The sequence below is a fragment of the Tympanuchus pallidicinctus genome, unplaced genomic scaffold (assembly GCF_026119805.1).
Source record: "Tympanuchus pallidicinctus isolate F22 unplaced genomic scaffold, pur_lepc_1.0 scaffold2, whole genome shotgun sequence".
NCBI classification, from domain to species: Eukaryota; Metazoa; Chordata; class Aves; order Galliformes; family Phasianidae; genus Tympanuchus; species Tympanuchus pallidicinctus.
In genome coordinates this window covers 1,674,407-1,701,658 of record NW_026294721.1, presented here as the reverse complement: position 1 = coordinate 1,701,658, position 27,252 = coordinate 1,674,407, and the positions used below count along the sequence as shown (strand labels likewise).

The following is a 27,252-nucleotide window of genomic DNA, read 5'->3' as shown; positions in this document are numbered from 1 at the left end:
AATTGCCCATTCACATTACATGCAAAGTTGACATTTAGACAAAGCTGGCTGAACCTGGCAATTAGTACTGCATTCTTCCAAGCATTAAAAGGATGCATACAACAACACTCTTCAAACACACTGCTGAAGGACACCTGCATCTGAATGACTTCTGCATGTACTCTGTCCCCTCTAAGCCTCACTGTTTTACAGAGTTGTTTGAACTACTAATATGAAGACAACCGTTTCCCAAACAAAACCAGATAACAGTATCTCAAGCAAATCACATAACATTTATTCTACCACATAACACCCACGACATTTCTTACAGTTCCTACAGTGTTGTTGTGTAAGAGAACAAGTACCCTAAAAATACTGAAAAAAGGTTAGCAAGCTCTCAGTGGATTTAAGATATTCTAATTTAGCAGCATTGAATGCACAGCAGAGGGAAGCTAAGTTTGAGGACCAAGAAAAGCCATTTTAATAATGGAGAAAGTATTAATTTACAGACCATCTACAGCAATCCCAAATGCACTTCCCTCCACAGATTGTTTTTCCTTTCCCTGCCTGTGACACACAGCAGCTGCTTGACAGAGAACCATGCAAAAGCAGTTATGTAAAAAGCTAAGAATGCCACTTCCCACTTGAAATCCCCTTATGACTTGGAGGAGGAAGGAAGCAAGAAGTCATGCTGGAACATGGCTCAGAAGTGAAGTAACATGCTCACTGCTCCAATTTTCTCAGCAACAGCCATTTTCTCAGCTCATTCTACAGCATTCATTACTAAGCAGCTTCTCTTACAGCACTCATAAAGATCTGCTCCCAACTAGCAAAGCTGAAGGAATTGTGTGTCTGCTATTAGGATACCACAGAACATAAAGAAAAGCATTCTAAATCACAGCAGAAGGCTCCAGGTGGAATAACAACCATTTAGCCAGGACTGAGTATTGGGCAGCTCATAACAGTCTTTTGGTGAGTCTTGTGTCTCCATCCTTGGACGTTCAAAACACAGCTTGGAAAAACACCCAATTTAAAAGCTGAGCCTTTGTGAGCAGCAAGTCAAATGATCTCATCTTTGGCTAAAAATGACTCCATGAATCTACTTTTGTTTCAAAAAGGATGACATAGGAAAATGAAAAACTGAAGTACTCACTTCATACTTCATGGTAAAGAAGCCATCACCACCAATTCCTTCCAGTGCAAAAGCCTGCACTATCGGCCACTTCTCGACAATGAACATATCAAAGATCTGTAGATGACCTGCAAAAGAGAAGATTCACATAACCATTCCCTCACAGACACTGTCAGCTCCTGAACAAACTTAGAGTGCTCTGAGATTCTAATAAGGGCTGGCTCTTGATTATCTTGTTTGTCCAACTTCAAACATGTGTGTTTTTGTGAGGAAGGCAGCTTTTGAAGACTTTTCTTTCTCTACACCTCAAGTTTACCCCTTTTTCCAGTTATCAGCCTAAGAAAAGGTATTACTCCTCCTTGAAAATCTGTTTCCAAGAGCATTTTTCTCATTCAAACTCTAGATAACAGGCAAGAAGCAGTGCTTATCCCAAAATCTTCTACTCCATTGCCATAAGTTCAATACAGTCATCACTGCCCCCATTTTAGTCAGAATTTTAGGTTGGGGAAGGGGAAACTGTTCAGTCTGGCATAGCAGAACTCACCAGTGGAGCTCTAAGTCATCTGAATCGAAGAATAATCACTGTCCCTAAGACACACTTCCTGTAGGGATTTCCTAACAAAGGGCCTCCATCCTTCCCCCTGCCCCAATTCATTAAGGATTTCACAGGCAATGAGAGCATATCACCTTTTCCTTAGGGGAAGCAAAGAATCATAGAATGCCTTAGATTGGAAGGGACTCCAAAGATCATCAAGTTCCAACCTCCTGCCACAGGCAGGGCCACCAACCTCCAGATGTGGCACTAGACCAAATAGCCCAGGCCCTCATCCAACCTGGTCTCAAACACCTACAACGTTTCCAGATGCTGCTGTTTAAACTTCAAGAACACAAGCAGAGAGAAAACGTAGTACTGTTACTGAGAAAACAAAGCTAATGAAAGTACTCTGCTTTGAATCTGAACAGTTAAAAAAAAAAAGCCAGTTTCTTCTTAAGAGGAAAAAAAACCCAAACCAAGAAAACTACTTGCCTTTCACCTACTGTACCACAGATGAAAAACCCCACAGTGAGTAAGCACATGCATTGCTTTGCTTCAGCATTATTCACTGTCAGGAATACAGCAAAATACACTTTACTGAACAATAAAAGATTAAATTGCTCAGAATGCAAGGCTGGCTACAGATCATAACAGGAAGCCACCACACAGCCCAGTTTCTTCAGTGCTAAAATAGGAAACCTGCATAACGAAATGTTTATTCTTTCTTTACATAAAGGGGCATTTATCAAGCTCCCATCTCAACAGAGAACTTCTGTAGCAGCAGAACACACTCCTCTGAATGCAAATCACTTCTCTGCCTCACACTGAGAGCATTCACTCTTCACATGAAGTCTATGGGCTAACGTTTTTCAGAAAGAAACCCAACTCCTAAGCAGGAAAAAAAAAGGCCAGAACAATCCTTATTTCTTACCAAGGGCAAAGAAATCTTCATTTCTTGAACTGCTTGACTTGCATGCTGCACAGCATTTATGTTAAGCATAAAGCAAACTAACCTACCTTGGCAGCTGTATGGAATACCAATGCGACTGCAATCTCGAACCATGTCTACAAAGCTGGAAATCTTGAATTCTTCTGCAGCTTCTTCATCTTCATACTGAAAGACAACGTTCAAATTAGTTGGACTGTTAGTTTTACCATGAAGAGGACATATATTGTAGAGTTTTAATGCTTTAATCTCACAGCAAGCGTCATATCATGTAATCCACCAAAATACTACCTACAGCTCCCAAAAACTAAAAGAACCTCTTCAATCTCTCTGTTCTGAAGACTACATCATGGAACGGATACATTCAAGCCAATGGAGACTTTTTCTATTTTTTAATCCAGCTTTACAGCAAGGTTTTTAATAAGGCTGTATGAAGGCATAAACGCATACCGTATTTTTCAGTTATTGGTGAAATATTTTCAAAGTCAACTGTTTGATCCTGGACAATTTTTCAACAGTGAAAGATATTTTGAGAGTACATTTGGTGTGCCACAAAGAAAACAGTGGGGAAAAAAGCAAGTAGATCAACAGCATTAATACAGGACAACAGACTGACTAGTTATGCTTCAGGTCACAAGCAAGCAATGAGAACTAATTCATGACTGCAGGAGCAGCATATGTAAGAAAAGCAGGAGGAAAAAAGTCACAGCCAACCTCATTTCATGAGACACTTGCCTTTCAGGGCATGATCAAAAGGCAGAGGTGCTTTGCTTACCTTTTATCCTATTTTACTTTACATTGCCTAAGGTAAATTACTCGATCAAGAACTTTCTATATGCAGCTCTTGGGAGCTTCAGGCTACACCCAAGACATTTATTTTAAGAACAAGTTCATTTCAGACAAGCCTGAACTTAAGATGCAGCCTAAGTTCCTCCATGATGTGTTCTTTACTCAGTCCCAGAAAACCAGATCAAAGTTTCAGGTCAAAGCCAAGCACTAAAGAACTGCCAATTTCTCAAAACTTAAAATGCCATCAGAACAGGAACTGGTTTTCTGGCAGGATGCTAAAGGCTTGCTATCTATTATTGCAGACATATAAGAACCAGTGCAGTATATAACCGGTACAGTCATGATACTCAGAAAGCTTATACAATTCCTATCTTACTTGGCAATAAACTCGTGTCTTACTCAGCCATTTTGAACACAAGCATTCCTCAGTTGTATGCTTCTCCTTTCACTAAGACAGAATATCCACTTAAGTTAGAGTAATAGAATGGTTTGAGCTGGATGGGGACCCTTAAAGACCATCTAACCCAGTTCCCTTTCAACAAACAGGGACACCCACAGCTCAGAGCCCTGGCTACATTTCTTTGGATGCAGCCCAGGACCCAGTTGGCTTTCTGGGCTGTAAGGGTACACTGCTGCCTCACATCCAGCTGCCACCCCACCATTATCCCCAGGTCCTTTGCAGCAGGGCTGTGCTCTGTCCCCATCTCCCCCAGCCTGCACTGATAGCAGGGATTGTCACAACCCAGCTGCAAGACTTGGATTTACTGAACTGCTTGAAATTCCTGTGGTTCAGTTACAGACAAATGGGAGAGAAGGAAGGAAGGAGAAACAAAGGTTTTGCCAGATTTATCCAGAGCTACAGAGCCAGGTATGGCATTACTTGCTGTATTTCCAGAGCAGTGTTTCACTTTTTAGAAAAGCAAGCAGAAATTATTTCCATCACTGGCAAAAAAAAAAGAAGGCTGCTTGAAAGCCACTCCAGGCAATCTTTGTGTAAACAGGATGTATCTAAAGATTGACACAGCAGCATTCTTTTAATTGTGTGGGGTTTTTAGTAATTCAGAAGTAATCTAGGAAACTGGCAATTCTTATACATAAGAAATGAGAGGAAGTGCTGCTGCATGAATGAGCAGTGTGATGCAATGAAATAAACCCTGTATTTTCAGCATTAGAAGTCCCAAAGTTTCCCATTTGTTTCTGTACAGTTTACCTTTGCAGCTGGATCATTATTTCAAGCTACCACTGTGTGATTAAGGTGACTGCTTACCAGGACAAATCATACAAAAGCCCATAAGCAGATGCAGCTTATTTTAAAATAGCTTAGACTGCAGTTATGCTAGCAGCAGTGTGTTAAGAATGCCTCCATTCCTCATTCCAAAATGCATGGTTGACTGCCTCCAGGCATGCTGCAAGATTGGTCCTTTCAGCAGTGTGTTTCACAACATGAAAACCTTAGGAGGTCAAGGTTTAAGATTTTGCTATGGTGTGTTTTAACTGTTGCTCAACTGTTTCCATCTTAACAGCAAGCAGCTAACCACGCAGAACTCATGGGACCCTATCCAGAAGACTGTTTGGGACTGCTATATAAGCTCAGTGGAAGGCCACCAAGCACAACAAGGGGCTGGAGAACTCATCCTATGGGGAGAAGCTGAGATTCTGCTATTGCTCAGAGGCTGTGGTTGCACCTCATAGCTTCCTTTCAACATCTAGGAAACAGTTACTGAGATGGCAAAGACAGGCTCTTCACAGTGCTATGCACTGGCAGGTTGTATGACAAAGAGCAAGGTTTGAAACAAAAGGCATACAGATTGGATAAGAGGAAACACCTTCTGTCATCAGGACAGCCAACTAATGGTAAGACAGGCAACCAAGAGAAGTTTTGCTGTCGTCATCCTTGGAGGTTTTCAACACCCAGCTATAAAAACTTGATCTGATCTCACTGCTGACCATGCATTAAGCAAAGGGTTAGACAAGATTATTTCTGAAGGTCCTTTCTAACCTAGATTATTTCATAATTCTGGGATATAATCTCACTAGAAAGCAGCCCCACAAAAACATTATTAATTGTAACCCCCATCACTTTCAAGCTGGAAGCAGAAGGGAACAAAATGATTGCCTCCCTGACCTCCCCATTTGTCCTTCCACTAGTTTCACCCTTTTTCATCAAGGCTCCTAGGACACCATTCGCAGATTTCAGCATTACTCTAATTTAGAAAAGTAACAGAACTTAATGGAGAAATTTGCCCTCGTAGGACTGAATAAACACTACTCCAGTCTCAACTGGAATACAAAGGCTCATACTCTGCACCTCAATAAGCACCAGAACTAGCTGCAGAGTAGCACACAGTGGCAACCGTGCTGCTCTGTAATCCTGCAAACATAAAGAAGTGGCACAGTCCTTGGCAGCTAAGCAACTGATTGTCTGCAAGCACCTTCCCTGTTGTCATTCACTGCAAAAAATAAGAATGGGCAACTATTTCCATTCTTTACTCCTCTATCATTACTAGAATAACTACAATACACATAGCTCTTCTAAGAATACCTTGGCTTTTAAGTGCAAGAAGAAACTCTTATCCAGTAGCCGCATTCTGATTGAAGTGAGTGGCACAACCCAGCCTTTCTCATTACTGAGATAAATACCACTTGAAAGGAATAGTTGAAAGTTAAAACCAAGATAGATAATAGATTTACTGATTTTAAATGCCTAACTAAGCCAATCTTTCCTAATATTCCAAAACTATTGGCATGAAATGCATTAAAACACTGCTTTGATAGCAAACACAGCCATCATTGGAAACCACAACGCTGACTGATGTATGTGATTCAGATCCTGCATTTCTTCTAGCCCACGTTTTTCCTCATTGAAAGATCACTGAGTCATATCAAAACAAGAGTAAATTAGTGGGGGAGCAATTTCTTTTTATGTGCCAGCAAATACAGAGTACTCAAAACATATTTTTCTTGCAAACACTTGCAAAGCAAAATTAAAATGATACATAAATTCAGATCATTCCCTGTGGAATATGAAATGGAAAAGGAATTCCAGAGAGAATGTAAAAGTTCCATTTTGAATGAGTTCATTAGAAAGGTATTACTGAAATGCAAGTCTTATCTGCACCCCTTTTCCACTTACCTCATTTTCAGTCAGGCAGTGAAAATGCAAGTTCCTCCAGCAAGCCACGTATGGCAGAAGATGATTATAATTCACAGGGTTACAGTACAGATGGACACTATCAGGTTTTATTAGTATGATTATGTCTGCAACAACCAGAACAAGCATTATTTTCCAGCACCAGGACTCCATAACTGTACAACCACAAAACGAACACAGGAACTGAACAGAAAACACTTTCCCTATACTGTACCTCATTAAAAGAAACTGTTTAACTATTTAAATAAACAATCATCCCCCACTTCTTTTTTTTCCTCAAAAGGAACAGTTGGCAGCCATACACGGCTCCAACTACAACAGTACTTTTCACTGGAACAACTGTGGGTTTATTCTGAAGTCTTGCAAAGAACTTGCATCAGCCTGTCCTTTGACAAGCCAAGAGTGTCAGAGATGAGCACTCACAGAGCACTCAGAACTGTAAACTACAGCTGCTCTTGCCTGATATTACATCAGGGGGTTGCTCCAACTGAAAAGCAGCCTTGCAGCACACAGGATGGAGACTTAGAGCTTCGTACAAAGAAAATAAGGGAATAATGCACACAGTGATTGGCTGCCTTTCAACTATTACAAAAATGAGTAAATATGTTCAAGTGAAAGCAAAAAAACAACCAAGAGTATTTTAAAACTCCACTGGTTTATCACACACTGATTGATATCAAATGAACAAACATACCATGACTGAACCAGGACTTCTCATAGTCATTTCTCCACGTTCATAACATCTGAGTGGGGTATATTTGAAAACAAGAGCTCTTTGGGAGTGCTCTCCAGCAAGTTTTCATACAATTAGAGCGAGCTGTGTCCCTTTTCCCAGCTCATTCCATCTCCAGAAAAAGGAAAGAATGGGTGAAAATGCTAAACTTACCATCAAGAACTTCTTCAGGAAAACCAGTTCTTTCAAAGTCATTGTTACTCTGATTATACAAGCCAAAAAGCAGATAGTTGGCCAGCTCCCTGCAGCCTTCATTGTATCGACTGTCTATTCCTGCAAAAGCAAAAATCATATGTGAGATGTTCTGCATTAATACAGTACACTTGAAACGTTTGGGTTCTTCCCAAATAAGAAAGCTTTTTAAATAGGAGTTTTATCTGAACACTTTCTCACGGTCAGGGAGCATTCTGCTTTAACATAGTGGAAAAGCAGGGGAGGGAAAAGGGAGTTTTTCAAGTTTGTTGCTACACACTCTCACTCCTCCCTTGACCTAAATCTACAGGATCTGCTTTAAATAAAGTTTGCAGTGTTCTGAAGCAACAGAATTTCAACCTTAGTGATACAAACGTGACATCTGTCGCATGCAGTGCTCATTTTAACAAATATGCTCTTGATTGAAGCCTCCTAACAAACTAATCCTGTGACCTAAATCTCCTGCTTTGGAATACATGATTAAACACTATCTTGCAAGTATTACAGTATAATCCCTGAGTCACCAGAAAGCCACTGCAAACTTCAAACAAATAATAAAAAAGGTATTCTGTCCAAATACATGGTACACAAATTGGAATTAGGTGACCCGACTGAAACCATTCCACGATGCTCCAATTCTGCACATTAGGAGGTGTTCCCTGACAAAAGGGAGCCTTGGCAGCTCATCTGGAACTCAGGTCACAGCACAAATACGACTCAGCTAAACAATCCTCAGACTCAGTCCTCCGTGCTCCCTCCCAGGAAGCAACCAGCCCTCTGCTCCTGAGAACTATTGAAATGTAATCAGTCACCTTGAAATCCAGGATAGCATTTGAAAGCTGGCACACACAATGCGCTGAAGATAATCTGGTTTACTGCTGACTTGCCTAACTGAAGCATCTTTTGAAGGCAATCAGATGAGCGATCAATTGAGAACAAAGCAAGAGTTAGGATGGTCCCCTTCAGTGACAGCAAGCTGTTAGATCAGTTGTTCTGCAAGGAGAAAACTGATGTTCCACAAGCAAACATCTCTTACCATACCCAACACTAATCTGACAAGACATCACCAACTGTGGGCTGAGCAAAGGAAAAGGGGCAAAAGTCACAGCCACTTCCATCCAGCCAGGCTCGTGACTGTGGTCACAAGGCCTAAGGAGCCCAGATGCTGAGCAGCAGGGACAGGCAAAGAAAGTAACAGAGTTAGTAGGAAAAAGGAGGAATAAGAAATCTGGGAGAAAAATAAAATAAAAAAAAAATCAGAGGAAAAATGAGAAATGTCCTTATTAAAAAGGTGCAGTAATCATTGGAAGAGTTTGAGAGAAGCATCCACATGCACCAGCTCTTTTTTAGCCAGGATTTTTCATGCTGTGGATTTAGCGCTATTCTACAGATGGAGTTAAAGGAACATTACGTACAGTGGAAAATAAACAGGAAACGAGACAATGACAAAGATAAGATGCATCCAAAAAGTCTATCAGGAGCCCTCAAGAGAACAATGGGGAAGGCCAGCAAGTAGGAAACCCACCGTCTGGCTCCAGCAGAGCTGCAAATGTAGTAATCTCTGTTCCCAACTCATCACAAGGGCGTTGCTAGACAGTGAACTCAGGCCAGCAGCCCACTGCTGCCCAACAGCCAGTGCTGCAACCAGTGCTTATCTGGCCTCTCCAAGCTGATTCAGTTCATCAAACAGGCTGAGGGCCAGGCAGGTATGGAAAGCCTGTCAGCTCAGCAAGATGCACTGCGTGCAAGATATCAGAAGAACACAAGAACTGATGCAAAAAAAATAAAGAGGAGCAGACCAGGGACAGATTCAGACACCTTCTTCAGCAACAAAAGGTTACTCAGCCCTGCCATCTCACATATTTGCCATTTCCCAGTTGCTAAGCTGACAAAAACAACCTAGAGGGAGAAGAAGCGCTGCTTTCTGTGTCCTAGCCAAGCATTTGTGGCATGCCCTTCTGCAGCAAAACCAAGAGCTGTTCTGTAACATGCTGAATGCCCACAGGAGTACAGGAAGGAGAAAACGGACAGGTCACCTTTTGCCAGCCATTCAAAACCATCACATAGCTGTGGAACTGCCATGCAAGATTTACTGTCCCTGAAGGGGATAGGAAAAGTAAACGTCAAAGTCCATTAAAATGTATTATCTACACGATAGATCAAACTACAGATCAATCAGAAGAGCTACAACCTACAGACAGATTTACAGATACAACCTACTGAAACCAAACACACATCCTTGGGAATCAGATCAATTTAACAGAGAGCTAAAAGGTAAACTGTGAGCAACACAGTTTATTTTTAAAAGCGACAGTGTAATTTAGGTAGGTCAATATACTGTTTTCTTAACAGACTGAACAGCAACACAGCCCCACTGAGGTTTCTGAAGACACATCTGACACACATCTCTTCTCCCCTGACCTCCACGTTCCTTTTTACTGTCACTTGCAATGCCTTTGTCCCCAGCAAAGAGTGCACAATGCCACCGTTCAATACTTTAAAATATCAGACCCAGGATTATTTGTAATTAGCCAAACTAAAGCTGGGGCAAGAGAAATCCATTAAGCCCAGGTCATTAAATATAGCCAGGAAAAAATATAACATGTGCTGACTGCTGAAAAAGTGTAAGATTATCTGCTTTGTACAAATGTCAGGAGAAATCAAGACATTTTTGTCAAGCCAAGTATGAATTCGAAGACTGTTTTAAAGCATTTGTAAGAAAGACATTCTTGCTTAACCAGAAGTTATGTGAGAAATTCTTCAGACTATATTAGTCAGGTCAGATTAGACAACAGTCTCATTGTGGATGCAGAAAGAGATTAATGCAGAGCACAAGTTTAACAACAAAACACTTCCTATACTTCCATAAGAGAAATGCTTATTAAGAGGTATGGTCTTATGCATGGTCTTAAACATTCCACATTACTCTGGGGCTTACTCAAAGAGATTCCTTTTAACTGATGTTTTTCAATAAAACAGGTCAATCTTTTGCTTGGGACTTAGTGCAGCTTTAGCATTACCAATAGTCAGGGAGTAATGCAGAGCCAATGGCAGAGATGGCACAACTTGATGCATTTTATGAAGTCAGGCTGGCAGCAAAAGCAAAACCAAGATCTTTATCTTGCATAATTAAATTCCATTGACACAACTACCTTTATAGATCTTCTAGCTGTGAAGCTACTACTAACCTTAGACCTCAAACTATTACAGTAGGAAATGTGGGTTAGGAAGAGTTATAATATACAGACAACATCAACCTAAAAAGAAGTAGGTTCTACTATTTCTTTTGTGGCCCAAGAAAACTTCAAGTCTTCTGCACAGAATCACAGAATGAACAGGTTGGAAGGGACCTCAAGGATCATGAAGCTCCAACCCTCTGCCACATGCAGGGCCACCAACCTCCACATTTCATACCAGACCAGGCTGCCCAGGACCCCATCCAACCTGGCCTTCAACACCTCCCTCCAGGGATGGACGGGGCATCCACAGCCTCTCTGGGCAGCTGTTCCAGCACCTCACCACTCTCTCTCTCAAGAACTTCCCCCTCACATCCAACCTCAATCTTCCCTCCCTCAACTTCAAACTATCTCCCCTTGTCCTGCTGTTATCAACCCTTTCACAGAGTTGACTCCCCTCCTGTCTGTAGGCTCCCTTTAGGTACTGCAGGCTGCAATGAGGTCACCCCGCAGCCTTCTTTTCTCCAGGCTGAACAAGCCCAGCTCCCTCAGGGAGGTCTTTATAGGGAAGATGCTCCAGTCCCCTGATCATCTTTGTAGCTCTCTTCCGAACCCTCCCCAGCAGCTCCCTGTCTTTCTTGTACTGGGGGCTCCAGACCTGGATGCAGTGCTGCAGATGGGGCCTCACATGGCAGAGTAGAAGGGGACAATCACCTCCCTGTCCCTGCTGCCCACTCTTCCTCTGACGGAGCCCAGGATCCCATTTGCTTTCTGAGCTGCAAGGACATACTGCTGGCTCATGTTACGCTTTTCATCTACCAAGACCCCCAGGTCTTTCTCTGCAGGGCTGCTCTCAAGGACCACCCTTTCCAGTCTGTGTTCTTTTGTTCTTGCTGCACCATTAGAAATATATATCCATATATAGACAGATAGATAGATAGACAGACAGATATATATTAAACAGGCCACGGCAGGAAATTCTGCCTAGTATCACTTCTTAATGCAAATCATGTATCCCATTTCCCTCTGTAAGCCAAGCAGGGTGAAAAGCCATGCTTGTTCTCAACCACTGCTCTCCATAACCAAGCACATCATCATTACTAGGCACTCATAGGGTCCTCTCCAGTCCCTTTACTTCCCTGCATTCATGGAATAACCAGCCTGCAACACACCAGCCTTTACCTCTTTACACCAAAACGTCACCCGGATAGCTGACTTTTTGTCCCAAATAGATTAAGTTCTCCTATCTTTTTTCCAGTGTGGAGATGGAGAAAGATTCCTTCTTTCCTCCAGCCACTGAATTTTCTCAAGGCTTGGAAAAGAGAATTGATAATGTTATTATTGCACTAAGCACGCCCAAAATTAGCAAATAGACCTAAGAACTCTTTTAGGGATCAGAGAGTTTAATTATCAGATCGATGTCTGCTTGCTGAAGAACAATGGGCAACAAAAGTAGATTACGTTACTGTTTCTGAAATTCACGGCATCTTAATACAATGAGAAGAAGAAAGAGGGGGAAAAAAAATAACACTAACCTAAAATGCAAAGGATTCCATCAGGTTGAGATTTGCTGCTTTGTGTCAGGATGCTCTGAATGTTTCGCAGGCGGCTGCAGCTGCAAAAGAAAGAGAATTGGTCCTTAAAGAGAAAACTATAACCTATAACTTTTGTTTTTAAGCACGTGCCCTGGTTAATCTCTCACCTCCAGCAAGAACTTCTGTTCATGTTTCCCTGCACCAAGCCAGCAGTGCTCCTTGCTCTACCTTACAAGCAGGTAGCAAAGCATTGCTGGACAGGAGAAGCCCAGGTAGAGGTGATGAGAAAAGGGATTGCAGTGGTTCTGACAGCCCAAGAGGGGTTTGCAGAAGATGGGAGAGAACTCAAACACCCCCAGCACCATCAGACCACTTCCACCCTGTGTTACTACATACACAGACACATTCCAGATTTACTTAGTCCACACTGGGGAAAGCAGAAACCAATACTCTCATAACAAAAGCTCAACTCAAAAAGAGTCCAACTTTTTACTACATATTTGCTTCTGCATGACACAGTAACAGACATCACTTACATGACTGGGTTTCCAGCTCATATAAAACCCAGCACAAAACATGTTCAGAATGAATAATACTTAACACAAGTTTACACGAACTTTCCCCTCCTATACCAAATGAGACACCTGGAACATTTCCCTCACCTTTCCCAAGTAACCTTTAGCTCTTCAACTGAGCTAAATTTATGATATACAGAAATAAGCAAGAAAGCAACATGGAGTATTCCTGTTTTCACAGTTACTTAAGTAAAAAGCAAATATATCTATTTAGTGAGACTACAATTATCAAGCCCTACTTTCTCTGAAAGACAGGAAAGAGATGAAAGATGTCATTAGATGACGTTATAGCTCATCTAAATGCCATTCAAACACTCAGATGAACAGTAAAGGAGAGAGATTAGGAGGAAGTTTTTCACACAGAGGGTGGTGAGGCACTGGAACAGGTTGCCCAAGGAGGCTGTGGATGCCCCATCCCTGCAGGCATTCAAGGCCAGGCTGGATGTGGCTCTGGGCAGCCTGGTCTGCTGGTTGGTGACCCTGCACACAGCAGGGGGTTGGAACTGGATGAGCACTGTGGTCCTTTGCAACCCAGGCCATTCTATGATCAATTGACACGCTCAGCTCCAACAAAAGGCAGACCTGACCAAATAGGTTCATCCTCTGTCAAGAAAAAGCAGCATTACGTGCCCATGCAAAGAGCAGAGAAGAGCACGAAAGGGAAACATACAGGTCAGACTCTATGTTACTTCATAACAAAATATAAGACCATAGACACGTTTATTTCAGCCTTTAACATTCAACAGTCTTTGGCAGGACGTTTTTCCTTGCCTCAGTTAAAGAGGTGGTTTCTATGAAAGAAATCTTTGAAAAAGCTTCTGAGATATTTTCGACATCATTTGAAGTGTGCATCAATCGTTACATTGAAAGGCTGACATTAAAAACAGGCAACTTCTGTGTCTGAAGAAAGATGTTATTCAGAAACACTGAAGGGAATCATTAGAAATCTTCACTACACGCTTTTAAACAATACAGGCTGAACTGTGTATGAAGTCAGAGAAAAAAAATGGCAGTTTCTTGCATTTCACATTAAGCAGTCATCTGACAAAAACACACCAATGGCCCTGGGAACAAAACCCCTGACTTTCCCCACCTCCAAAGGGAGTGCTGTACGTAGGGAACTGAGTCTTCCATTTTGCCCCAGTAACACGATTACAAACAGAATCATAGAACGGCCTGGGTTGAAAAGGACCAGAATGCTCACCCAGTTCCAACCTCCTGCTATGTGCAGGGCTGCCAACCAGCAGACCAGGCTGCCCAGAGCCACATCCAGCCTGGCTTCGAATACCTCCAGGGATGGGGCATCCACAATTCCTTGGATTGCAATGAAGAATGCCCTTTGAAAAGCAGTAGGACCCTTTGGGTTTTGGGATGCTCTCCTTGAAGACTCTGATGTCCACATAGAATCACAGAATCCTTAGAATTGGAAGGATCCTCTGGAGGCCATCAGTCCAACTCCCCTGCAATGAACAGGGAAACCATGACTACATCAGGCTGCCCAGGGCCTGACCCAACCTGGCCTTGAAAGTCTCCACGGATAGAGCACCCACATCTCTGGGCAACCTGTTCCAGCGCCTTGCAGAATCACAGAATCACCAAGGTTGGAAAAAACCTTCAAGATCATCCAGTCCAACCATCTACCTATCACCAATAGCTCTCACTAAACCACTAAACCACTCACTAAACCAATAACTCTCAATACAGAATGCAAACGTTCCTTGAACACCTCCAGGGTCTGTGACTCCACCACCTTCCTGGGCAGCCCGTTCCAGTGGGCTCCTCACCACCCTCCCTGTAAAAGATTTTTATTGATATGTGACCGCAGCTTCATGTTACAGCAGCTCAAGGCTGAAGATGAGCATCAGGCACGTTTGAAAGCACAACCTACTGAGCTCTTCTAGGGCAATCCATAATTCTTGGACTTCAGCAAGCTTCGGACAAGACCTGAGCTGCAAGTTACTTAACTATGTCTACTATAAACACGCCCAGAAAGCAAGCACAGGCAGCCAATGTTGCCTTCAAAGCAGGTAAGGAATTGATGTAGGTGAAGGGAGAATGCTTCCACCACACAATTTTTAACAGCAGATGCAATTTCTACCTTGCTTTATGCCAGAATAAGAGCCCTCGTTGCTGCAAGGCTCTGTCTCTCCCTTTGTATCTGTGCTAACGATCTTGAAGCCACGTGTCAAGTCAGATGAGCTTATGGATCCAAACAAACGCTAGAGCAAGGGATTAAAAAAATATATAATGCTTTCAGTCATCAGCAAGCTGACCTGACTGCTGATGTAGGGGGGGTCAGAAGGCAAACCACAGTGCAGGGCAGCATCTGGCAACAACGCGTGCTTAGGCCAATTAAGAAATTGTTTGTTACCGTAGTGGCTTGATCTCAGAGTAGATGCCAAAAAGGGGGGGAAGAATGATAATCATTAACTTCTAAGAATTAGAAATGCTCATCTGTTCACACGTCTTCATACTGATTATGCAAAATGCCTTTGTAACAGCACTGCCTCTCACAATCTACTGAGAGACACAAGCTGTGCGTGCCAGCAAATGAACACAATTAACAACTGTGCCTTTCTCAATCAGAAAAAAAAACAACCACAAATACGTTTTTAAAATGATGCCACACCGTATTTAACATCCATTTAATTCATGTTTCCACGGTGCTTTATTGCACTCCTTGCTACCAGCTGAATTCATTCTGTGCACAAGCTTCTTTTCTTGTTGTGACCCTATGGCACGAAGGCAGCATCATCAGCATCGATCTCCTATCAGTTCCAGGTTCATCTCTGCCAATGTCTGGGATGGCACAGCTGTGGTTTCCGTGCTGTCGGGGTGATGGATGTGATTTCAGGGCAGCACTGAGCTGAGCATGTTTTGCTCCATATTGGCAGATGTTACACTCCTCCCCCACAAAGGCTAAAAACCCACACGTGATAAAGCCTGAACAGAGAGCAGCCAACATGGGGGAACACCGAGACTCCCCCTGGCAAGACCCAGCAAACCTCCACATCAGCAATCAATGATTTGAATAGATACAGGCTGGCTACCTAAGAAAGATACAGTTTTAACTCAATTAAATACAAAGGAAAGAAGGAACGGCTCCTCCTTTCTCCCAGCTCTCGCTCCCAGTGAGCTGGCTGCTACTACCATCTGTTTCCACTCTAGTCGCCAGAAATAAAATAAATCAAGTTTGTTCTTTGCAAGGTTTCTTTGCTGACCTTCCAATGCTGTTTTCTGTGCAGAGCAGAGCACTGCATTTCCCACAGTCTGACACGAATCCCCAGCTTAAAACATTTACGAAAAGAGAAACCAGAAACAAGGCTGTGCTAAAGGCTCTCAGAAATCCATCAATTTCAAAAGCAGTCTATTTGAAATTTAATATCCAGCTTCAGTAAGACTCGTGGCTTTTTTCCTCTTCTTAATTCACAAAAATAATTCTGTTTTACTGCACAAAAGACAATGGAGCTCGCTCACCTTCAACTCAACACAATTTCCCACCTATTTTCAGAGTTTACCTACAATGAACACAGGCAATTTCATCGCAAGTAGGAGATCCACCACCTTTAGAAACAGTATACCCAGCAATGTTAATTAATTAGTATTTAAACTGGATCTGGAGGAACAAACTTCAACTCAACGTGCATTATACAGGATCAAACTCCTTGCTTCTTGACTTCTGTTGTGTTCTTCTACTTATGTTATGTGGACAAATCCAACCCAAACACTTATTCACTGTAAGCAGACAGAAGACCATGCTTTATCATGTTCTGAAATCAGAAGTGCTACAAAACTAAATTTACTTTCCTGAGACTGAATTCAGTTTCAGAGCCCATTATTGGAGCATCAGCACTGCAGCCATGTGGCCACACAGTACCAAACCAGAATGCACTCCATCATCTTGAGCCCAATGACCTCCAAGAGCTAATGGTAGCAGGAGCACCACATACAGCTGAGTTCATCTCATAGCTCGACTCGTTTCCTTGATGACTTTTCCTTTTTGCTCTATCTTTCCACTTCTATCAACCACACAGCACCACATCCTTTCCAACTTTGGTCGCAGCCTGGTAGTCAACAGACCCTAAAACATCTTAGATCTCCAGTAAGGTAGGAAGCACCTAAATTTGGGAACTTCTCATCTTCTCCATCACCCCTTGAATCATAGAATGGCCTGGGTTGAAAAGGAGCACAATGCTCATCCAGTTCCAAACCCCTGCTGTGTGCACAGTCACCAATCAGCAGCCCAGGCTGCCCAGAGCCACATCCAGCCTTGAATGCCTGCAGGGATGGGGCATCCACAGCCTCCTTGGGCAACCTGTTCCAGTGCTTCACCGCCCTCTGAGTGAAAAACTTCCTCCTAATATCCAACCTAAACCTCCCCTGTCTCAGTTTAAAACCATTCCCCCTTGTCCTATCACTATCCACACTCACAAACAGCCGTTCCCCCTCCTGTTTATATGCTCCCTTCAAGTACTGGAAGGCCACAATGAAGGAGAAGAGAAGGCTCTGGGGAGACCTCAACTTGAGGTCCTTCTCTGCATAACTAAAAAAGAGAGAGCTCCTTTAAATAAAAACCTCTCTTTACCAACCTCTTAGTGGCCTATAGCAGAGGGGTTGGAACATGATGATCTGTGGGGTCCCTTCCAACCCAAAACATTCTGTGATTAAAAATAATTAGGTGAGACAAGCTATTACAAATCCTGAACCCCGGTGTAAGTACACGAGGAACACATGGATACAAACTGTTAATCTTTCAACACAGAGATGTCCCCAGCTACAATTGGTTGGGAAACCACAGCAGCTCTTCCACTCCTGCAGCACTACTCTCCCAAACACCCCACTGACTGCTCCTCTGAAGCTGTAGGAAAAAAACCCACACACTTCACCACTCGGTGATTAAAACCAGAACGGTTTAATATTAGGTATACAGGCAGAGACAATGTAAAATGAGCCCAAGTACTCATTTTGCACTTCCCCACACATAACACAGATTAGTTCTTGCTGTGCATCTGTTGCAAACGTGGGTAACTAACAACAGGGATCTGCCCACTCTATTTCACACAAAGGTAATGCAAAATTAACAAGCTCACACGGATTTTAGATGGTGCTATCTAATGGAGGCTTTGTTCAGAAATGCATGTATTCTCAATTAAAACACTCATTCACTGCAAAACACAGACACACGAAGCATGACATCATCTTCTAAAAAGGCATATCCTTCTTTGGGCATTACTCATCTTTTAGTTAAGGGGTGATTTTTCCTCTTTTCTTTTTTTTGTTGCAGAACTTTCATTCTTCCTTTTGTTGTTGCAATGCTGAGGGTCCTTGTGGTCAACCAGCTCCCAGCACATCATACAGTGCACCAGAACTCCGAACCACCAGGTGGAAGAACTCCAAGAATCATCTCTGTCCATTTCCCTATTCTTTATATAGTCTTAAGAATTTTTCCATTCCTGTTTGGGATTCAGAGGGGGGAGGAGGAAGGGAGGGTAACGGATTGTTTTGTTTTAAGTTATTTTTATTAACTGCCTGGTATCTGCTGACCGCTGGGGAAATTTATTGCAAACACCGACCTCCCTGCCTCCATCTGGGCTGCAAAAAGGCAGCATAAGAACCAATGCTGGAGAGGGAAAAAAAAAAGAGAACAGATGACATGCCTCCTACAAACACACCAAATTGCAGATGCTGTCCAGATCTCCCAGCGGAGCTTGAAAGCTTGCAGATGTTCACTGAACGTTCTCATGACAACTCTGAAACAGGATCTCAAATTACAGAAATGGCTCAGAAAAGAAAGGGGCTTGAGTGGAAACCATTTTCTCTTCCAGTTTCTGCTGGGTTTTTGTTTGTTTTTCCTGCCTGTTGGGTGTTTTGCTACCGATTATGAATTGCAAGATGCTCTCCAAATTCTAAGCTCTTTCTAAACAAGCAAGCAATGGATTTATTAAACACACATATATATATATGTTTGAAAACAGTCGATCCTCCTTTTTTTCTTTCCCTCCTGTGATCAATTTGCTTTCTAAGCACAGGCTGAGAAGGAACACAGCCATCACCCAGCAGCCATATTCACCTATCTCAGGCAAACAGAACGACTTCCATTTCTCTTAGTGCCCAATTTCTCCCTTCACATGCACGTTGTCTGCGAAGCAAAAGCACTTTTATTCCCTCCTTGAGCAAAACCAAAAGCCTGCAGTTCCTACATAGCCGTTTAGCATGGCCAGCTGGTTGTTTGCTGGCAACCTGCAGCATATTGCTTGATTTTACACCAGTGGGTGCTTCCACACCCACTATACTACATTATACTATACTATAAATGTTTGCTGTCCTCGTTGCCCTGGGCTGCAATCTGTGACAGCGAAATACTGCAGGTAATACACTACAGCTTAACACGCACACACACACCTTGAGCCTTTAAAAAGAAACACTGCTCCAGTGACCGACCGACACCTGAGCTGACACCTGAACTCCAGGCAAGCCAACACCATCACCAAACACAGCCCCGCATCCCTCTCCTGTTCAGAAACAGGACAGCAGAGCTAAAAGAGCGAATATCCCTGCCTTCCTGCCCCCACCTGCCTCTGCTTCTGCTCCCCAAATTACACTCCCCATCTCCCGGCGTTCACCAAACGCCCCCCAAACCCGTCGCTAGCACATCCCTGCGGAGTGCCCGCTACCTGACGAACGCCTCGGCGGCCCTGGGGCGGCGCGTTGAGGGACGCGGGGACGGCCGGAGGAGAAGCGAGCGGCCGCACAGCGCCATAGCGACGGCGATGCAGCGCTCGGGCGGCGGAGCCGGCAGCACTGCGGCCACTGCGCCCGGCGCGTACTACCTCAGAACGGGGGAGTGAAGGGGGGGGAAAGACCGGGAAGGCAGATAAGCCGCTCCCCGCAGCACCGCACGGCAGCAGCCTCGGTTTCCTTGTAGAACTCAGCACAGCCTTAAGTTCGATGCAGAACTGGGAAGATTTCGTCAGCTTGGCACAAACGCTGCGGGAAAGATGGCTTCTTTCCTCACATCCTCTCCCCCCCCCCACGGGGAGAATGGACTCATCCAACGCTTGCCCTCGGCGCAGCGCCCGTTCCGCCTCACAGGGGCGCGTCTCACCACACACACACACCTCCCCTCCCGTCTACTCCCCCCCCCCTCCAGTCCCCCGCGGGCTGCTGGGCCGCTTGGGCACCGATTGGCTGCGGCTGCGGTTTCTCCGTCCCCTTGGGCACGGGTTTGTTTTTTTTTTTTGGTTTTTTTTTTTTTTTTTTTTGAAAAGAAACAAACGACGGCGTGTTTTGGAACCCGTCAGCTGTGCGTCCCTGCGCTGGCGCGGAGCGCGTCCTTCTCTTCCTCTGTGAGCCGAGCTCTTGATCCTAAGCAGAGAGCGAGACGAGACCGCTTCTCTGCGCTGTGTTTTTATTCCTCTCTTTGATTTTATTCGCTTTTTTTTTTTTTTTTTGATGCAAGCAGCATAAATCCTTAAATGTACAGCGACTGGGTGCAGGCGCGGGGTGGTGAGATGTCCTCAGCTTCTCCTCAGCCGTGTCACTGCGATCTCCTCAGCCATGACAGGGGATGTTCTCAGTTGTAGCACAAAAATGTCCTCAGCCATGTCAGATATCTTCAACCACATCCCAGAGATGTCCTTTGCTGTGTCGCTGAGATGCCCTCAGCCATGTTAAGGGTCAGGCTGGCTGTGAGGAAAAGGCTCTGCCCCGTAGAGCTGCTCAGGGCAGTGGGCACAGCCCCGAACTGCAGGAGCTCAGGGAGCAATATTGGGACATTGCTCTCAGCCATAGGGTTTTGGGCTTGAGGGTGCAGTGTGGACCCTCAGTGATCCTTGTGGGTTGTTTCCAGCTTGGGATATTCTATGATTCTTTGCTCTCCCCAGCCTGGGCCATAGAGGGAGCAATCGGGGCTCCAGAGCCCACTCTCACCTCACACAAGTGATGGCTTTTTTTGCAGAGGTGTTTCCTTCTTTCCTCAAAAACCAAACTGGACTTCACTCACTACCACAAGGCAGAGAATACAAGATAAATATGCTGGGCTGTGACCCAGCTTCCCTGGGCCAACAGAGAAATGCTTTCACTGGCCTCATTGGTACAGATCAGGTGGCTTGGATGGACCCACGTCCTCAAGTTGTGTCACATCTCCCAGCCCCTCCTCGGGTGCTGACAGCGAGATCATGGGCTCTTCTATGATGGAGACTGCTTCTGTTTTGTCCCAAAATCTTACAGCCAGCAAGGGAAGATTTGGATTGTTTGTACCGCAGTAAAGGAGGCTGAGGGGAGGAGGACTCATGGCTGTCTACAGCTCATAAAGAATCATGTGTACAGAATGGTCTGGGTTGGAAGGGACCTCAAGGATCACGAAGCTCCAACCCCCTGCCACATGCAGGGCCACCAACCTCCACATTTCATACCAGACCAGGCTGCCCAGGACCATCCAACCTGGCCTTGAACACCTCCAGGGATGGACGGGGCATCCACAGCCTCTCTGGGCAGCTGTTCCAGCACCTCACCACTCTCTCTCTCAAGAACTTCCCCCTCACATCCAACCTCAATCTTCCCTCCCTCAACTTCAAACCATTTCCCCTTGTCCTGCTGTTATCTACCCTTTCACAGAGCTGACTCCCCTCCTGTCTGCAGGCTCCCTTTAGGTACTGCAGGCTGCAATGAGGTCACCCCGCAGCCTTCTCTTCTCCATGCTGAACAAGCCCAGCTCCCTCAGCCTGTCTTCATAGGGAGGTGCTTCAGTCCCCTGATCATCTTTGTGGCTCTCCTCTGGTCCCTCTCCAACAGCTCCCTGTCTTGTGCTGGGGGCTCCAGACCTGGATTCTCCTCACAGGGAGCAGAGGGGCAGCGCTGAGCTTTGATCTCTGATGCCAGTGATGGAACAGAATGGTGCTGTGTGAGGAGAGGGACAGGTGGGGGTTAGAGAAAGGGTTTGCTCCATAGGGCATGGAACAGGCTGTCCAGGGCTGTGGGCATGGCCCCAATCTGCTGGAGCTCAGGGAGCAATATTGGGACATTGCTCTCAGCCATAGGGTTTGGGTGGTGCTGTGTGGAGCCAGGGGTTGGACTCGATGGTCCCTTCCAGATTGGGATATTCTATCATTCTAGGAATACTTCCTGGAGAAGGAGTGAAGGGGGGAGAGGAAGGGGTGTCTGGCAGCATGGCTGCAGCGGACACAACATAAGCTGCTGTTCCTGAGTTTCCTGAGCTTCACTGTCCCTCTATTGTTCCAAGTTTTGAAGGCTACAAAAACTGAATGAAATCCATAACAGCTGCCAAAGAAAGGATGATGAATGCAAAGTGATGGGGAAAGAGGGCAAGCTGCTGCTGATGTTCCTTGGAGGGTTCTCCTGCCCTAAATTGCATCCAACAATAAAGCACAAAATCTGGGTAAAGTCTCTGTTTGCTTGGCCTGGATAGGGCTTTCTCATTATGCTTTCAGCCTGTGTAGCTCCACATTGGCATCTGCCTGTGGAAACAGCTGCCTTCGTACCATCTCTTGTGAATACATCCTTATTTTTAGTAAATCCCTTCTGCACCAATGGAGAAAACAATGCTGGAATGAACACTAGAGTCCAAAAATAGCTTTTGTTTGACTCGATATACGCACCTGGGGAGATCCTTCTTTCCTCCTTTTAGGGAACATCTCAGCTTTTCATCCCAAACTGGTGGCCGCTGAGGAGTCTGGAGGCTGTATCTGATAGAAAAACCAATTACCTGTATATCATGCTACTGGGATTTCCCATGCCAAACACTTCCCACCAAAATGTGTGTGCTGCTCACTCTGTTGGCATGGGAGATGGTGGCCATGGGAAGGCTTGGATATCCTTGCCCGTGCCAGCCATGATTCATCATGGACAACTTTCTAGGATGGTGGAAGCCCCATTTTGTAGTTGGAAGAAGTTTCTCCATCCCTTGTGTTCAGGCAGGCACAACCAGGCAGAGGCAGCTCCAGAAACAAAGCTGGAGGGCAGAGCTCTGGCTCTGCTTCTCTCTATGGTGCCAGGCACAGCTGATATCTGGTGGCACTGACAGTGCAACTGTTGCAAGTAACAGCATACAGAAAAGCTTTATGGCTTACACAGATCTAACAGCCAGCCTCCTATAAGCCAAGGCTGTGTCTTTCAAGGCTCTCAGTTTTATTACTTCATTTTATTTTATTTTTTTTATCCCTGTGTTGCGTCAGAAATACAAAGAGCAGCTCTCCTGCTGTAGCAGCACGTTTAAGGAAACGATTCAAACTTCCTAGAGAGAAAAAGCAAAGAGTGCCATACTTCATGCTAAACAAACAAGGCAGCCACCTGCTGTGTTCTGCAACAATTGCTTTTCCTACCTTCCATTCCGATTTCTGGACCCCGCGGTCTTTCTGGGATCCCATAAATGTTTCAGCAGAGTCCACCTTTTGGGCAGCCTCCTCAGAGCAGCGTTTGTGTTCATGCCACGAACAGATGCTCTGCCTAAAGAGCTCTTGATGAAACATTTATGAATAGCACCAGCCAGGGATAGAACAAGACTCAAGGGGGAAAATTAAATGATAAGCAGTGCTGGTGATAAATACTTCCTACCCCATTTATCCAAGCTCTCCAGGCTAGAAGATCTTAGTTCTACCCAAGTGTTATTTTGGGAAGACAGATATGAAGATTTCCTCTACCCTTAAGTCATTGTTTTGCTCTCCTTGCAAAAGGCAGCCCTCAAGTCAAAGACAATAAAAAGGCAAGTTTATTCTCCACCAAGATGAAGACTGTGTGTTTATAGCACCGGGAATCTGGCGCCCATGAAATGCAGGGTGGGGACACAGGAGATGATGGAGACGTGGCACACCAAGATCCTGCAAACACAGGAAAGAGTGCAAAAATAGCATTGCTGACCCCGACTTACCTGGGTGTCTTTGGTGCTGCTTTTTGTTAGCGAAGAGAGATGTGACGTTGAGGGTGACTGCGAGCTGGAAGAGATTTATGGGATGTACTGTGGCACAGAATCGTAGAGTACAGTGGATTGGAAGGGACTCATTACCCCACGTAGGCATGGAAAGCTGAATTTGGGGCTGTTGGTGCTAACTGCTCAAGTTGCCTTGGACTTTTTCATGAGTAATTGGAGCAGGGAAACGTATGCTGCTGAATGGGGGAAGCACTGTCCCTGGGGTAGTTCAGTGCCATGGCTTCTTCATCCCCACGTGGTCTGGGACGTCTCCAGGTGCCAGACTTCTTGATGAAAGAAGACATCAACTCTTTTTTTTGTTCTCTTTCTTTCTTTCAATCTGTTCACCTTCAGTTCCGTGGTGCTGTTCTGTCTGGCTCCGTGAAATAAAATTCAGATCTCTGTTTACTCACAGCATGACCCTGGAAGTTGGAGGCAGCATTTTGACAATGTCAGATTTACATTGTGGGGTTTTGTTTTTTATTTTCTGATGAAAAACAGGAAATAATTGTCAGGAATGGTGTGCTAGCTTCCTTCCTCTAACCTCTGGATGCTCTGGAAAGACTCCACAAGTGGAGAACACTCTGGATATGCCTTAAGAGTTGTATGGAAATTCAGATTGAAGGAACCTTGTGAGGTCTCTATCCCAATCTCCTGCTCCCAGAGAAGTCAACTATGAGTCCAGACTGGGTTGCTGAGAGCTTTATCCAATCTTGTCTTGAAAATTTCCAAGGATGGAAACAGTGTAGCCTCTCTGAGTCCCACAACCCCAAATCTCTGACACCTGCTCCTTCCCAGCTACTTGACCACATCCACCTCCATCTCAGCACTAGAGATGGAAGCAACCGACCCTACACCCACCTCCTTCCTTCCCTTTGACACAGTTACTCCAGCCTCAGATGCACCAAGGAAGCCAGGACCTGCTGTGCTTGCTGTGTGGCCTCCCTGCACCTTGTTATCTCAAGGAACAGCTTCCCACCTCTCCCAGCCCGCTTCCTCCAGGGCTCAAATCCTTCCCTGCACGGTGCTTCGCCCTTCCAGGAGTCTCCTCTGAATGTTGCCTGGGGAAACACTTCCTAAAACATGATTTAAGTCAGCAGCAGCAGTTCCTAAAGCTTTCCAGCTTGCTCTCAAGTCTCTACCTGTTGGCCTCGACCATCAGACTGGGGAGAAGCTACAACTCCAGGCAACGTACTGCCTTCAAAGGCGAAATGTGTGGGCCAAGAGCATCCCTGTGCACAGCAGAGCTCCTCAGCTGGTGGTCCTGGAGAGCACAAACGGTGCCTGAAGAAAGCGAATTTGTCAGCATGCTTAAATTTGCTTTAACTTCATTGCATCATACTGGAAAATTTTTCAGGGCTTTTCAATGATATCATAGAATCACAGAATAATGAGAGAGCTGTGTTGGTGTTGGTGCACCTCTCTTAATTTTGTTCTGCTGAACGGACTCCCAGGAGATGTTTGTGTCTCTCTGAAACCATTTCCTTCCTCTTGTCCTGCACTTTTCCTCCAAAACAGCCAGAATTTCTCTGGCATTTCCACTGATGGATTCTGTTTCCAGCTTGCAAAGGTTTCTGGCTCAGCGAGGCTGTGAGCTGACAAGGCCGGGGATGTCAGCAAGGGAAAATCTGCCTAAGCTTTACATCTCCTTTGCCAACGTTTCATATAACTGATGTATTCATGCTGCCAATGCCAACATCTTCAACTGCTTCCAACCCGCCACCACACTCAGTGCAGTGCTGTCCCTTTCCTACACAAGAAGAAATCAGAAATGGTGCAGTGATAACAGAGACCTGATTCCTCTTAATCCCTTGCTTCTTCTACAAAGGACTTCTATACCTTCAGACCCTCCCATCACTCGTTTCCAACCTGAAGTCACCACTGCCTTTCTATTCCCTTTCGACCCCCTTGTATGACATGACCACATCCCCACCAGGTTTCCCAGCTTTCAGCAAAGCAGCACCACACTGTTTGTCAGCAGCTGGGGTCAGGGGAAGGAAACAACAATGACATCATTTGGAAAGCTATTTTTTTCTGATTCGGCTTGCTCAGTGGGAAGCTCAGCAAATGCTGAGCAGCAATTTCCTTCACCTTCTATGAGAAATTAAACTTAATCTCACAGGACATCATCTGTGAAAGCACAGGTGATAATGCAAGCCAGCAGTGGTCTGGTTTTTCTTCCTCCATCCTGCTTTGGTGCACAGGAGGAAGGCTGAGCTCGCAGCTCCGTTCCATAGTGGGGCCTTGGGAACCAGTGGGGGTCCCATGACTGGGACAAAGCCAACAGCCAACGTCCTGCACCAGGCTCAGCTCCCAGCTTTTGTTCAGTGATGTATGGGTTTGAACACGTTGTACCCCCTGAGCCTTTCATTCACTGGTTTGATTTTGGGCACGGATCCTCATGATCTACAGCACTCGGCCATGCGCTCAGCAAGCTTCTCTGCGTGTCTGCATTCAGCGCTCACGAGCTGCCATGTCCCACTGTTACCAAGACAAATCAGAGGAATATGGCTCATTTTACAGCTTGCTCTACCTTGATCAGCTGTGAAACCACCCAGAAAAGGATTCCTTGCAAATCAAATATGTGGTTCCAAAGATTTGGAAGGGGGAAAATGTATTTGGTCAATGTGCTGCCCCTTGGCCTAGGGCAAAATAGAGCTTGAAATCCAACCTTGGGAAGAAAAGCTTCTCTGTTCCAAGCTATTCTTGTGAACTGTGCAGCAAACGAGTGTAACAAGCCATAAATCTTGATTCACTAATAATTTCTCCCTACCTCTAGGACAGTTGCAGCTGGAGAGTGAAACTGCAGCATGTTGTATAAAGGCTGGGGAAATCTCCACCAGGAATCAGAGCTGCTGGGCAGGCTTCAGAGAAACTCTACTTCAACCCCAGTGAGCAGTCTTTCAGCTTTTCATGAACTGAGCAGCCTTAAGAGACTTGGGAGAAAGCATCTGGAAGCAAGACCCAGTCATGGAGAGCCCATGGGGAAGGCACAGCGTTGGTGTTGCACATAGGCAGCTGCTGAGTCTCCCTGTAGGAAGTGCTTTGGCCACAGGTCTTACACAACAGTGACTTGAAATCAGTCATTTTGGCCCCAGATCTGCTTTTTGGCTGGTGTACTCTGCAGGACTTCATGTGCTGAATGCTGAGCATTGGAGGGGTTTGGCTGGAGCCGACTTCTCCATGACTTAAGCAGCTCCAGGTCTTGCATCATCCCCAGCCTCTTCCAGCATTCATTTCCCTTCCAAAATGACCCTGGGGCTCAGGGAATGGAACACCTAGAGCATCTTTGCAGCAGGGGGTCAGGAGGAGGGTAGGGGGAAAGGAATGAGAAATGGGGAGTTGCTGAGCTGGGGAAGAGCAATGGGATTTGGTGTGCAGGCCTGGGTTTCAACTCTGCTTTGCCTCAAACCTCGCTTGCATCAACCTAAGGAATTGTGTAACTGTATTGCAATAAACCAGCACCATCCTCCTCTGAAGGACCAAGATTTACTGCCCACTGGCATGACAGCAGGGGCAGCAGGAACAGAATTTCTCAGTGGGTGTCTCAGCACTAAATGCAACAGTGCAATTAGTGGGGATCCC

The 27,252-nt window shown here is 45.0% G+C and overlaps 1 protein-coding gene across 1 annotated transcript in view; it reads right to left on the bottom strand.

Annotated features, from left to right (window-relative positions):
* DNAAF9 (dynein axonemal assembly factor 9) overlaps positions 1–19,562 on the bottom strand; it is a 67,387-nt gene extending 47,825 nt beyond the window's left edge. Inside the window, exons 1-6 of the mRNA XM_052681833.1 lie at positions 19,418–19,562; positions 12,169–12,248; positions 7,419–7,538; positions 6,515–6,639; positions 2,664–2,760; positions 1,133–1,239 (exon numbers count right to left, since the gene is read on the bottom strand). Coding sequence (XP_052537793.1) covers positions 1,133–1,239; positions 2,664–2,760; positions 6,515–6,639; positions 7,419–7,538; positions 12,169–12,248; positions 19,418–19,503 — 615 coding nt within the window. The 5' untranslated portion in view covers positions 19,504–19,562. The remainder of the gene's footprint in view (positions 1–1,132; positions 1,240–2,663; positions 2,761–6,514; positions 6,640–7,418; positions 7,539–12,168; positions 12,249–19,417) is intronic.
* Between the last annotated feature and the right edge of the window lie 7,690 nt (positions 19,563–27,252).